At 36.0% G+C, this 15,168-nt stretch overlaps 2 protein-coding genes across 4 annotated transcripts in view; both read left to right on the forward strand.

Annotated features, from left to right (window-relative positions):
* The window catches only part of LOC142343148 (peptidyl-prolyl cis-trans isomerase-like), a 615,561-nt gene that overhangs the window by 301,085 nt on the left and 299,308 nt on the right, over positions 1 to 15,168 (forward strand). The window lies entirely within an intron of this gene.
* Positions 1 to 15,168, forward strand: part of LOC142343143 (palmitoyltransferase ZDHHC9-like) — a 64,515-nt gene that overhangs the window by 28,743 nt on the left and 20,604 nt on the right. For both annotated transcript variants that reach the window (XM_075394835.1, XM_075394836.1), the window contains exon 5: positions 5,548 to 5,699. In XM_075394835.1, coding sequence (XP_075250950.1) covers positions 5,548 to 5,699 — 152 coding nt within the window. The remainder of the gene's footprint in view (positions 1 to 5,547; positions 5,700 to 15,168) is intronic.

Consider the following 15,168-nt stretch of genomic DNA (forward strand, 5'->3'; position numbering starts at 1 on the left):
TTTAGGGACCTGCTAGTTTAATCTTGTTGTTGTTCTGAGTTGTAGTTTGTTATGCAGTGGCGTTGAGTTTAAGAGCCACCTGGATTTTTTGGTCAAAATCTACAGTCATCCCAGACGAGAGAAAGGTTTAAAAAGTAGCGAATGTTGGAACTTGTTGCCGTTAGATGAATAACTTAACCTATTGGTAAAGATCTTAATGGAGGGTTGAATTTTGTTGTTTGTTGCTGTGCTCTCAGCCTTACTCTGTTCCTTTTCATCTATTACTATTGAGAATTTTACTACAGGGCGAATCAGTGTACCTGTTGTGAGATTCTCAAAAGATCTTAGTATTCCGAAATTTTGTTATCCTTCCGAGGGGCCAAATATCACTTAGCGTAAACTTGTATAGAATCCGGACTAAATCGTCCGCTTTGAGTTGTTCAACTTGCTCTCCGTTCTGGTTTGCTCATTAAGTCTGAAGTGTACTCCCTTCGAAGGCTTTTCGGGAAGTGGTTCAAAAGTTTTTGCGTATAGCTGAAATATTTAAAGCTATCAATCTCGCTGTGAGAGGGACGCATGCTGTTTGCATTCTAATTTGTTGTCCTGTGAGAGGGACTCGCTGTGAGATGGACTCATGCTGTTTGCATTCTATTTTGTTTTCCAGTTTGCATTCTAATTGTATTTTTTCCAAAACTGTTTTGTGAAGTCTTTGAGGTGATCTTCAGCATCGTTCTGGCAGTGTTGGCAAAAAATTTTGCTTTGTAGACGGATGTTGTCCTTCTGAGCAGTCGTTTTGCAATGTTTTTATTTCTTCAATATTTTGTGTATTCTTGTTTGGAATCGATCCTGTTATTGTCCATCTTATTTGAGTGATAAATCTGTGCTGTGTTCCTGGTGGTTCAATTGTGTACTTCAGTGGAACTGTTGCTGTAAAACGGTCGGCTACTATCATATTACCTATTCGGTTTTTGTGTTGTGTGGGAAGTTGATATCACTTAAGTGACTGAATTCATTACAAACGCTGTTGAGTATCTGATAGTGAATTCAGCACTTTGATTTCAGTGGTAAATTAGCTTGAGATCATATGAGCTAGAGTTAGAAATCAAATCATGCAAAACAAAGAAATTGAGCTTCATTGAAATTAATATTGAATCTTGAGCTTTAACAGTCGGCTGTTTGCAATTTTAGATTGTTTACCTTCAGAAAGCGTTTAGGGACCGGCTAGTTTAATCTTGTTGTTGTTCTGAGTTGTAGTTTGTTATGTAGTGGCGCTGAATTTAAGAGCCACCTGGATTTTTTGGTCAAAATCTAGAGTCATCCCAGACGAGAGAAAGGTTTAAAAAGTAGTGAATGTTGGAACTTGTTGCCGGTAGATGATTAAATTAACCTATCGGTAAAGATCTTAATGAAGGGTTATTTTGTTGTGTTTGTTGCTGTGCTCTCAGCCTTACTCTGTTCCTTTTCATCTATTACTATTGAGAATTTTACTACAGGGCGAATCAGTGTACCTGTTGTGAGATTCTCAAAAGATCTTCGTATTCCGAAAATTTGTTATCCTTCCGAGGGGCCAAATATCTCTTAGCGTAAACTTGTATAGAATCCGGACTAAATCGTCCGCTTTGAGTTGTTCAACTTGCTCTCCGTTCTGGTTTGCTTATTAGGTCTGAAGTGTACTCCCTTCGAAGGCTTTTCGGGACGTAGTTCAAAAGTTTTTGCGTATAGCTGAAATCTTTAAAGCTATCAATCTCGCTGTGAGAGGGACTCATGCTAGATGAGGTCGTCCAAGATTGAAGTTGTTTAGTGTATATGCTTCTTCGTCGTTTTTATCTGAGAAACTTCAGTAATGGGGCTGAAGTTTATGATGCCTTCCGGTTCCTTGACAATTTAGGATGCCTTCCGGTTTCGACAATTTTTGCTTTCAGTTGCTGGTTTCCCGAGATGCTGAGCAGTGTTCTCTTTGATGTTTGAAGTTTTCTCTCCCATATGCCACCAAAATGTGTGGCGAGTTGTGGGTTGATTTTCCGAACTATCTTTTGCTCTGATAATTGAGCTGTGAAATTGTTGTAAACGTTGATATTTTCCAAGTTCAGGACTCTTTTAGATACCGTAATTATTTTTTGGTTGTCAGATTATCAGCTTTGTATAGCATCTCGTTAATACAAATAGTCTGATTGCAAGTAAACTGTTGTCGGTGTCTTGACTATGACAAACTTCCAGGGCACTGCACGGGTTACCAAACACTTAAAGATGCAGATGTATTGTTTATCAAGCTAGCGAGAATAATCCTCAATTTAGAAGGGTCCAAAATAATGGAATCCTACATTGACGAATGGGTTGTGTTTATCAGCGTCAGCAAAGCAAAGTGCGGAAAATCAGACATAGTTGTTACATTCTGGGCTCTCAAAGGGCGGCATGTGAAAGCAGTCCAACTGAGTCTTCTTAGGAATCTTCGAAGGCCCGTGATTAAGATAGTCTCTTGCAGGTACTCTCTGTCAAATTCGGTTCCCATGTGTTGACATGTCAGTTTTTGCTGTGAAAGTTTTGAATAATTAACTGGGCGACATCTTGAATTCCATGGTATTGGTGCATGTCTTAATCTTCCCTTGGCTCCAAAAATGAGTTGAATTGTAGAACTGCATCACTTCCTTCTAGTTGATGTCCAGTTTGCATTCTAATTGTTTTTTTCCAAAACTGTTTTGTGAAGTCTTTGAGGTGATCTTCAGCATCGTTCTGGCAGTTTTTGCAAAAAATTTTGCTTTATAGACGGATGTTGTCCTTCTGAACAGTCGTTTTGCAATGTTTTTATTTCTTCAATATTTTGTGTATTCTTGTTTGGAATCGGTCCTGTTATTGTCCATCTTATTTGAATGATAACTCCGTGCTGTGTTCCTGGTTGTTCAATTGTGTACTTCAGTGGAACTGTTGCTGTAAAACGGTCGGCTACTATCATATTACCTATTCGGTTGTCTGTGTTGTGTGGGAAGTTGATATCACTTAAGTGACTGAATTCATTACAAACGCTGTTGAGTATCTGATAGTCATTTCACCACTTGGATTTCAGTGGTAAATTAGCTTGAGATCATATGAGCTAGAGTTAGAAATCAAATCATGCAAAACAAAGAAATTGAGATTCATTGAAATTAATATTGAATCTTGAGCTTTAAAAGTGGGCTGTTTGCAATTTTAGATTGTTTACCTTCAGAAAGCTTTTAGGGACCTGCTAGTTTAATCTTAAAAGAGATTTGGTGAAAGTTGGTCAGTTATTTTGGTTAAAAGTGACGGTGAACATGAAAATTGTGGCCAAGAGGTGGTTTTCGGTTCATTCTTATTTTTCATTTAGTTTGATCATTTTGGAATCGTTATTTTATTATAAACAGCTGAAGTTGCGTGCTATCAGTTTTAAAAATTGAATTATACTCTTGGTTTTGTCTTTTGCTGATATGTTTCACAAATTCATATTTGATGGACCTGAGTCGGTTATGTTTGCCCCCACTCATTAAGCGAAAAAATCATTATGAAGTTTCCAGATGACAAAATAACTATCAGTCTCGTTAATGTTTGTGCGCACAATGTTCTGACCGCATCGTATTATTTTTTTCATCGAATCTCGCGCGATTCTTAATCTTAAAAATTAGACCTCCCTCAGTCACCCATCCTGAGTCCACCCTCCTCCACCTAGCGATGGAATCCCCCTATTGATAGCATCCCTAAGCCCCAGCTGACTCCTAGCTAAGCCAACAGCTCGCCGGTTGTTAGAGAGGAATTCGCCTAACGTTAGTTTTTTGTTTGGAGTGCTTTGACCAATAATAAAAAGCCCTCTTCTAGCGATGCTTAACTGGCGTGAAGTTTCTAGGCCAAACTCCATGAGATTTTAGAAATTTGTTTGATTAATAGCTGCCGTGAGACTCTCAAGCGGCTATTATTTAAGAGCTCTTCTTTTTTGCAATTCAAAGAATTTGATTGTATTGGGGCGGTCTTTTTTAAGATCTGTTCACACATTTTCATGATATTTGAAGTCAAATTGGAGTAGTGATTTTAGTGACGCCGAAACAGTAAATGGAACGGAAAACCGAGTGGTTTTGTGGCGTGCAGTTTTTACACTCTTATTTTAAAGTAGAGTGAGAATACGGTGTTTGAACAAACATTCGCTTTCTGATTTTTTGCTCACATGCGGTAATTTCACTTTGATTTATGTTTTATTGAGATCGGGTTTTTTTTCTTAGTGGTTTTCTCAATTCATTCACAGTTCATTCTAGGCCTTGTTTTTTGTTTGAACGGATTTTCCCTTTCTCCCTAATGGTTTTTTGTTCACATGCGGCATTTTAAATTCGATTTTGTTTTTTTTTTTAATTTTTTTTATCTGATTGTTTTTTGGATTTGTTTTTCCTAATTCACTCATAGTACGTTCGAGGTCTAGTTTTTTGTTTAGTCAATAAAAATTCTTTGAATTGTACGTCAAGACTTGTCACGATTTTTTGCGCTTGACTTCTGACTTACTTCACTCATTGTTTCAACTGAATGGATTTTAAATTCTTTCATGCATTGAATTACGCAATATAGTGAATACGGTCAAAGTCAAAAGAGCAAAACCAAAAGAGACGGGAAAAACCGATAAAGCCCAGTCAATAAGTCATTAAGGATCAGGTTATCTGAGTTCATTAGTGTGTTTGCTAGCTGATATCGCTATTAAGCTTATTAGCTTTCAATTTAGAAGCTGAACTAAGTATAGTTTAGAATCTAACTGAAACTGCACGTCAAATTAGAACATTTCTTTACACTGAAAAAAAGAGAAAAAAAATCAGTCAATTTGTCTCTTCTGTTTTCTTTTTCTGTTTCAATCACGATGTGCATCAAGCGCGTCAACGGCGGCTATTTTCCGGCAATCTGCCGACTATGTTGTCATTTGAAAAAACCTAATTCTTTGTTCCTTTACGTTGAAATTTGTTTTGCAAACTTTCATTGAATGTTGGTGCAGTACATGGCTGCCTGTGTTTCAAAGATAGCAGAGATTAAAGTTTCTATTCAAAGTTCAATGAAAGTTTCCTGAACAAATTTCAAAGTAAAGGAACAAAGAACTACGATGAGGACCAAAACAAAAATCAGACCAAGATTGTTAGTTTAATTTAATGAATAGTCCACTGATCCATTGCTGTGAATATTGTTCAACTCATTCATGTAAATCTATATATCAAAATTTTCGGCGAGGAGTTGGAATCGAGCCTTGGGTGATTTTTGGGGTCCTCATAATTTTTCTCAGGTGCGCGGAGCTAATAGTCATTTTGTAGTTATCCTTGTTGCTCTAGTCTTTTTCATTACTCAATTTATGCAATTCGTAAGACAGCGTTTTTTGTGAATGCAGCACATCATTTTTTTCCTCTTGACCGCAATCGAACAATCAAAATTAAATGTGGGTTTAAATAACTGAACGGTGACTAAATGTTTTTCATCAGCATATCCGCGCAGTAGTTCTACTCTTGCTATCTTTTTTGAACACAGGAAGCCATGCACTGTTTTCAATTTATTCAACAATACACTGGCAGGTTACTGAATATCAGATGTTTGTTGCAGGGACTCAAAACACGAATTTCCTGGAGACCCTGAAGTACACTCCGGCTACGATAGTGGAAATGCTCATTTGTTTCTTCACTGTCTGGTCAATCCTCGGGCTGGCCGGATTCCACACCTACCTAGTGACTAGCTTTCTCACCACTAATGAAGACGTTAGTACACACTACTTTAAGCCTGCACTTCAAAATCATAAAAAACCGAAATGAAGTAATAAAGATCTGGATTTTGGAGTAGATGAGCTTTTGAAAGTATGATAGAAATAGGTAACATCTTTGACATAGCTGAAGCAAGGTTGGGTTCGGTTTATTGTACCGTTCCGTTTCAAAACAATGTACAGCTTTGTTGCCCTGTACTTCACCGAGAACCACTCAACTTCTTAAGAGGAAGAACTAGTGAAAAATCTAATATTCTGCTGATACTGCGATGTATCGTTTTGAGCTGAACGCGATCATTTAATCGCGGAACTGCTCACTACATAAATTATATACTGATTTCAGCACAAATTTTATAAGATCGTTCAAATGAAGTTTGCAAACCCGTAATACACAATGTTGCGAATTAAATAGTCACAGCTATCAGTATTTTTTCTAAATGAATCAATTTCATCATTTGTTAATATAATAGCGAAAAGAGAGTGGTTTTTTTAAAACTTTTCTTTCAAATTTTTTGTTTTGGATTATATTTTGGTTATATTTTATTAATTTTTGGTTTGTTTTGATGGAGGTTTTTAAGCTATCTAATTTGCTGATGTTTAAGTGAACTTTGTTTCAATGCGTCTAGTGGGATTCTTTCAAAATGAAGCACTTTGCTGAAGGGGCGGTTAGATACCAAAGTGACTATAGTTTCGTTGGTTTAAATATTTTTTGTTGACAAATATGACCAGGAAATTTTCTACAATCCTGGACAAGTTTCATAGCCTACTAGCAGGTCCGTAAAGGCTATCTGAATGCATCTTATCTGGAAACTTCAACAATTGATATTCTCATTGAAAAATTATTCGTTAGAACTGGTGTACGTGCAATCGTTTCAGTGAATTTTTTGTCAAAATTAATTTAGACACACCAACAAAAAATGACAGCCAAATATGTCAAAAAAAGGTTTTATGTGAGTTAAGAGTCATAGACGTTCTCACAGAGCAATAAAAAATCAAAACAGCTAGAATGAGGTATAAAGAGGGACAGAAAGAGATCGATAGTAGCAGAAATATAAAATGAATCGGAGAGCAAATAGATTCGAAAATGCGAAAAACGAAAAGACAGAACAAAAGAAGGTTGAACGTAGAGAAGGAAAGCAGAAAAAACAAGAGTCTGGGAAAATCCAGCGGGAGCGAAAAGCGAAAAAAAGGAATTAACGAGAAAAGAGAAGGTAAAATCAAAATTGAGGAGACAGGAAAGAACAGAAGGAATACAATGCATCAAAAACCATAAGAAAATCTTGAACCCACCGTACGAAAAACAATCGGCAACAAAAAATTGAATCCAAAACAGACAAATAAAAAAGAAGTTAGTAAACAACCAAGAAAAGAAAAAGAAAAGAGAGCGAGAGAGAGAAAGGAGGAGAAAGAAAAGTGAGCGAGAGAACGAACTCAAGAAAAACGCAAGCGATAGAATGAACGCAAATGGGACAGCAAAAACACCGAAATCATAAGAGAAAGTAGAAGAACATGGATATAGTGAGCCAGCGCAAAAGCAAACATTTGAGTGCAAAAAGAAAATATCACAGCTAGAGAAAACAGTTGAAGAGCAAAAAAATAGAAGATCGCACAAAAGAAAAAAAAGAAAGATAGAGAAAAAAAACTGAAGAGAGGGAGAGATGCAACAGTTCAAAAGAAGAGATCCTAGGTGAAACAATGAATTCCAGTTCTAATAAAAAAGATGAATATGCTAACTAGAGCACGATGGTGTGCCCAATACGAGGAATCTGCTGATAAAAAGGAATCGCTGGCAAGCCTTTGCGAAAGCTTTTAGAAGTCAACAATTACAACTGAGTTAAAGGGGTGGCTAAGGCCACCAATAAATATTGCTTCGGAAAACTTAGAAGGAAAATCATATACCTATTATGTTTTGTATGCAATAATTTATTACTAACAGCCCTTAAGATGAAAAAGTCCTCTACTAAGCGCTCAAAAGTTTGTATTTATTTCAAGACCTCAGTTTTGTCATATATATATAATTTTTTGGCACCCAACTTTGGTTTTCGCATCGGCAACTTTTGGGTCTTTTACGCTTCACAAAATTTTTTCGTTGAATTCTTGTATTAAAAATTTTCGTACAGTGAACTTTGACGAAACAAATTTCCATCATCCACCTTTTAATCCTTGACGTTTTCGATGCGTGACTTTTCGTTCACAAATTTTCAAGAAACCTTTTTCATCAACAATTTTTTGACAATGAACTACGAAAAACAATATCATAAACCCGTTGAAACAATTCTGATGGTTTACTTTTTCAGCATCAAAAGCTTTTCGGTCACGGAACGCTTTCTGAAGAAGTTCGATCACAAACCCTTTTATCAACAACTAATCGGCCAATGATTTTTTTGACACCATTGTTTTTGTTTATTGAAACATCAATTATTTTCCTTTTCTTTAACATCGAATTTCGGCAAAAGGTTTTTTCGCAAAACATTTTTTGGTAGATGACACGACCTCTTAGCAACATTTTCGGTCATTGACCTTTTGGCAACACTTTTCGGTCAATGACATTTTTAACATTTTTCGGTCAATGACCTTTTAGAAACATTTATCGGTCAATGACAATGACCTTCAATCACACTTTTTTAGTCTTTAACCCCAATTAAGCAACCGTGCTCTCAAGTAGTACTGTTAAAACATGCTGCTCAGTGATGCCTCTAAAACATACCGCCTTTAGTGTTCACGCGGTTAATATATAGATTATGACTTGCCAATTTGTTTGCGAGCTTTTTTATGCTCATATTTGCTTGAAGAAACTATCCCTGGCTCGATTTGTCCTTGCAATATTAAAAAATTAGTTAGATTTTTCTAGTTTATTTATTAGATTTCAGAGAAAGGAGGAGAAAGAAAAGTGAGCGAGAGAACGAACTCAAGAAAAACGCAAGCGATAGAATGAACGCAAATGGGACAGCAAAAACACCGAAATCATAAGAGAAAGTAGAAGAACATGGATATAGTGAGCCAGCGCAAAAGCAAACATTTGAGTGCAAAAAGAAAATATCACAGCTAGAGAAAACAGTTGAAGAGCAAAAAAAATAGAAGATCGCACAAAAGAAAAAAAAGAAAGATAGAGAAAAAAACTGAAGAGAGGGAGAGATGCAACAGTTCAAAAGAAGAGATCCTAGGTGAAACAATGAATTCCAGTTCTAATAAAAAATATGAATATGCTAACTAGAGCACGATGGTGTGCCCAATACGAGGAATCTGCTGATAAAAAGGAATCGCTGGCAAGCCTTTGCGAAAGCTTTTAGAAGTCAACAATTACAACTGAGTTAAAGGGGTGGCTAAGGCCACCAATAAATATTGCTTCGGAAAACTTAGAAGGAAAATCATATACCTATTATGTTTTGTATGCAATAATTTGTTACTAACAGCCCTTAAGATGAAAAAGTCCTCTACTAAGCGCTCAAAAGTTTGTATTTATTTCAAGACCTCAGTTTTGTCAAATATATATAATTTTTTGGCACCCAACTTTGGTTTTTGCATCGGCAACTTTTGGGTCTTTTACGCTTCACAAAATTTTTTCGTTGAATTCTTGTATTAAAAATTTTCGTACAGTGAACTTTGACGAAACAAATTTCCATCATCCACCTTTTAATCCTTGACGTTTTCGATGCGTGACTTTTCGTTCACAAATTTTCAAGAAACCTTTTTCATCAACAATTTTTTGACAATGAACTACGAAAAACAATATCATAAACCCGTTGAAACAATTCTGATGGTTTACTTTTTCAGCATCAAAAGCTTTTCGGTCACGGAACGCTTTCTGAAGAAGTTCGATCACAAACCCTTTTATCAACAACTAATCGGCCAATGATTTTTTCGACACCATTGTTTTTGTTTATTGAAACATCAATTATTTTCCTTTTCTTTAACATCGAATTTCGGCAAAAGGTTTTTTCGCAAAACATTTTTTGGTAGATGACACGACCTCTTAGCAACATTTTCGGTCATTGACCTTTTGGCAACACTTTTCGGTCAATGACATTTTTAACATTTTTCGGTCAATGACCTTTTAGAAACATTTATCGGTCAATGACAATGACCTTCAATCACACTTTTTTAGTCTTTAACCCCAATTAAGCAACCGTGCTCTCAAGTAGTACTGTTAAAACATGCTGCTCAGTGATGCCTCTAAAACATACCGCCTTTAGTGTTCACGCGGTTAATATATAGATTATGACTTGCCAATTTGTTTGCGAGCTTTTTTATGCTCATATTTGCTTGAAGAAACTATCCCTGGCTCGATTTGTCCTTGCAATATTAAAAAATTAGTTAGATTTTTCTAGTTTATTTATTAAAAACACTTTAATTGCCTATTTCATGAATTGACTTCAAGTTTAATTGCTCTCAAACGAAGTTTGTAGCAATTATGTTACTCCTGTTGGTCTTTTTTGTGCGATTTTTCGTCTGACTCGTTTGACTTTTCGTCCTCGAAAACGGGATCAACAGGTAGCGACCATTAGGCATTAAACTTCATTAGAGGCTCTTAGCCGCGTTTTGTAGTCCTTTTAGTGCATAGCGTTATGAAGCTAGCGGGAAGGCCATAGTTTAAGGTTAAAAGGTCATTTTTAAGGATTTTTTGAGCCCAAAATGTTGCGACTGTTCGTGTTTTTTTGTCATTTTTCGATTTTTTTGTTGGATTGTCTAAAATTGATGCTGGTTAAAGTTATAAAGGTCTGTTGCAGGACATAAGTACTTTTTATGACCTTTTTAAGAGCTATATGTTTTGGTAAACTTTTGTTCTTTTCTGAGTTTAACGATCATTACCGGCCAACAAAACTTTTTAAGTCCTGCTGATGGGTTACATGACAGAACTCGAGACAAAAAACGGTTTTGAAATTCTTTTTACTGCGAAATGTGGAATTTTTTAAATTATGACTTTAAGTTTTTCTAATTGATTTAATTACTAACAAGGCTAGAAAACTAGATGTTGCAGAGTCGAATTCCATCTTGCAAAATATTCTTATCTCTCTCTCCCTCTCTTTTGGCTGGTTTTTTTTATCTTTTTCGTTCACGTTTTATCTCTCGCACACTATCTGTATGTCTCTCTTAAAACTCTTTTGTTGACGCAGCACTTCAGCTAATGTTATGTGGCGTGATGTCATCATCGATTACCCTCACCTCGCGCCCTTTCAATTAAGCTGAAGCCCTCCATATCAGCTTCCCTCTCACTTCACCCCCCTCCCAATTCCCACCACTGCTCACGTAAGGTCCCCATGCAGCCAAAAAACCCTCCCACTGTTGGCCCCCCTCGCTGCGCTCACTTCGCGCCTCCTTCAATTAAGCTCAATCTAGCCTCACTAAACAGTGGCTAGCTACTGACGAAGCCAACCGCTCGCCGGTTGTTTGAGAACAATTCGCCCGACGTTTGTCGATTATGTTTTCATATGTGATTTTTGTATGTAATAGTTATTTGATGGGATAGTGGTTTGTTGGCAGATGCTCTTCGCAACGTTTCCGGAATTCTCCTGACTATGTGTAAGATGTTTTTATACATTTTTAATGACTTTAAGCTTTCGAAGCAACATAAACATGTAAAGCTTGGCGGGTATTGGGTTACAAGAGAAGCACTCAGCTGATTTTTGTAGGCTTTAAGGTGCCTTATGTACTGAAACGGCTGGTAACGTCTGAATTCAGGGTCAAAGTCACTTTGTGATGTTTTTGACCACCACAAAATTGGTTTCTTGTCATGTTTTTTATAGCCGCCGTCAGCCTCTCAAAAGGCTATTATTTAGGTGCTCTCTTTGTTAATTCGCTTTACCTTTTGATCACGTTCTACATAAGTCACGTTTGACGTCTGACTTACTTCACTCTGTTTCAATTAACTCTGAATGGATTTTAGATTCTTTCATGCATTGAATAACGCAATATAGTGAATACGGTCAAAGTCAAAAGAGCAAAATCTAAAGAGACGGGATAGGCCGATAAAGACCGGTCATTAAGTCTTTGAGAATTAAGTTATCAAAGTTCATTAGAGTGTTTGCTAACTGACATTGGTATTAAGCTTATTAGATTTCAGTTTAGAAGCTGAATTAAGTATAGTTTTAGAATCTAACTTAAACTGCACGCCAAATCAGAAAAATTTTTGACACTGAAAAGAAAAACAGAAAAAAGGTTCAGTCAAATTGTTTCTTCTTTTTTCTTTTTCTGTTTCAATCCCGATGTGCATCAAGCGCTTCAACGGCGGCTATTTTCCGGCAACCTTCCGGCTATATTTTTAAGTTGTTTTTCGAACGGGTCTTCCATTAACATTATGAGCTTCAGTTATAATTTTAAGCCCCCGAGAAACATTTTTCTTACCTCTTTTCTGGGGTATTTTTAATTGCTCTCGTAGAAGCAATTATTGTAAACTTATGTGTCTTTTTGTGCAAAATTTTTGCTTGACCGTTTTGAATTATCTAGTGACTTTTACGCCCTTGGCTGTTTGCGTTTCGCGTGATCTAAAATTCCCTCTCAATCACATTTTTTAACCAGCTGAATTCAACTGGCGGCAATTTAGTAGTAAAATTCAACTGAAAATTGCTACGAAACTGGTGAAATTTTTCACTTCAATTCTAAATAGTGGTATATGCTAACCTCTAATGTGGTTATTTGAAGCAAACTATTGAACTTCTTAGTCCGACTAGTTCGAGAGCAATTCTTCCGATGGTTAGTCGGTTATGTTTTGTTATTCTAATGCAGATCTAAATACAATAAGTTGTAGTGATTTTTGCATTTTTCAAGTTTTTTGAGAATTTGTAACTTTTTGTCAAGGCAACAAAGTACTTTCCAGATATCAATATTTGGAATTTTTGCAAGTCTTCTTTAAAGTTTGCAATTTTTCAAATTTTTGTAAATGTCTTTTTTGAAGTTTTCGATCTTTTTCTTAAGGAGTCAATAAATTGTTTCTCGGGCTTGAGGAGGGGTTACTGGATGTTATTTTGCTACTTTAATCGTTTTTGAAGATTTTATCAGGAATTCTTTCCGACTTTTGCCCTTTTAAAAGTTTTTGCCCTTTTGAAAAATTTCCCCTTTTAAAAGTTTTTGCACATTGTCTTTTAGAGTTCTGATCTGTATGAGTCACGGAATCTTTTTTAGAGCTTAAAAATGTTGATGGATTTTTTAAAACAGTAATAACAGGCATTTTAGCAATTTTTTTTAAATTTGTCTAATTTCAAGTGTCTGAAAAAATTTGAGTTTTCTAATCTCTAGGGTCACTGCATCTTTTTTAGAGCTTAAAAATGTTGATGGATTTTTTAAAACAGTTTTAGCAGGCATTTTAGCAACTTTTTTAATTAAAATTAAACTTGTTATTCGCCCGCGAATCAGTCTTTTGTGAAATTTTCTGTTCTTTTTCATTACTCAAAGGCCAATGGAGTTTTTTTTCTAGCTGTCGTTTGTATTAATGAGCTGATTTTTGTGACATAAATTTGCTTTTAACGACATTGGCTGCAATAACGTACCCGAATTTTTGTAATTTTGGCTTATTTATACGATTTTAACAACTATTTCGTTTTTGCCCATGTTTGTACTTTGTGCAAACAGTATTCAAGTTAGTATTCAAGCTGGCCTTCAAGTTAGTTTTTTTCTATTTCCCAGCGAGTAATAATTGGTTTTGATTACTTAAGTATGAATGAATTAGAAAAATATGCAATAATTTTCAAAGTTTGTGGAATATATTTTCATTTTTAAATTTCTGAACTCAGGCACTCAATTATTTTTTGTTTGGCTGCTGCCTTCATTTGAAAATAATATCCTTAATACTTTGGTTTTTGAGACATTGACATCAAATAGCTTGGGCGAAGCTTAATTATTCCTGCTAATTTCTATTTTGCCTAAATCTGCCAGTATATGTTGTCTAGTTATCTATATTTCAAGCAAGTTTTGTCTCCGATTCCAAGTTTTACCCTCAACTTCTGATATTTTCCTTTGAAAACCATGGTATTCAACACGCTTTTTTCGTCAAAATTATTTTTCTCTTAATTTCTCTTAAATTATTTTTCTCTTATTTTTGGTCTCCTGGTCAGGCAAAGTAGTATTTTTTCTTTCAATTTTTAGATTGAATTTCACGAATTGTCCGCTATCGGCTATTTTTTTAAGTTCACAATTTCCTTTTTTAATGCCAATGAGAGTCAAGTTAAAGTGGTGCTTTTATTCACGCTGAATTAGTGAAAGGAGCTGAAAAGCATATAGATTTAAAGCATTTTCAAATACTCTTAAATTGAAGTGAGATATTGGCGTTTGGATGGGTTTTTTGGTTGACAGAATATTTTTACACGTGCCGAAATTTGACCTCTGTCTTCAGTGTTTTCATCTTGAGTGCTATTGAAATATTATATATGTTCTAATTATGCCTATTTGATTTTACTCGTGTCCCTCGTTGGGCAACTTATGCTTTTAATTGCTATCAAAGGAATTCTTTAGCAATTATGTTAGTACTGTGGTGTCTTATGCAGTTTTTCGCTCGCAATTTTCCGACCCTTTTGACTTTCCGTTTTCTAAAACAGAATAAACGGGTAGCGCCCTGAGGGCCTTACGTTCTCTTAGAGCCTTTAGGCTCACTAGACTCTTAAATATGGCATTCACTAAAACCGTTTTGGAGAGATAGATTCATTGTGTGTTCATTGCTTAGAGTTTGACCCCTCCACATCAGCCCTCCTCTCACCCCCTCCCAATCCCCACCCCTGCACACGTAAGGGCCCCATGCAGCAAAAAAATCCCTCCCACCGTTGCCCCCCCCCCCCCCACCAACGTCGCCCCCTCGCTGCGCTCACTTCAATAAAGCTAGCCTCACTTAACCGTGGCCTAGCTATGGACGAAGCCAATCGCTCGCCCAGTCGTTTGAGATTAATTAGCCCGACGTTAGTCGGTTATGTTTGATAGCTGACATTAGAATAATGCTTAATAGCGTTCAGTTTAGAAGCTGAAATAAGTGCAATTTTAGAATCTAATCGTATATGCAGAATTTGCTCAACCTATAAGAACACTTTGACTCTTAGAAAAATTACGTAGATTTCTTTCTCTTAATTTTCTTTTTCAACCCCAATGTGCGTCATGCGGGTTGACGGCCATGCTATTTTTTTCGGCAGTTTGACGGTGTTATTTTTATTTTTGCTGTTGTCTTAATCTTTAATTTCATAAATGACAATTTCGATCGGTCACCAATGTGTCGTAAGTGTATTTCATTGATGGTTCGAGTTCTTAGCGAGATTTTATAAAGCCTTTGAGACTATTTGTTTTCAAAAATTGTTAGCGAATTTTTGAGTTTTGCCCGTTTGTTTTATTAGATTTTGTTGTCTTAGCACTTAGTCTCATCAATCACAGGTCTGTTCGGTTAACAATGAGTCACAGTTGAAACCATTTGAGCCTTTGAGTTCTTCTATTTCTTGCAATTATAGCTTTTAAAAGTAATTGCGTTATTCTGAGGTTTTGCTGTTTTTTATTCA

This window comes from Convolutriloba macropyga, chromosome 7 (genome assembly GCF_964194025.1).
Source record: "Convolutriloba macropyga chromosome 7, txConMacr16.3, whole genome shotgun sequence".
Taxonomy (NCBI): domain Eukaryota; kingdom Metazoa; phylum Xenacoelomorpha; order Acoela; family Convolutidae; genus Convolutriloba; species Convolutriloba macropyga.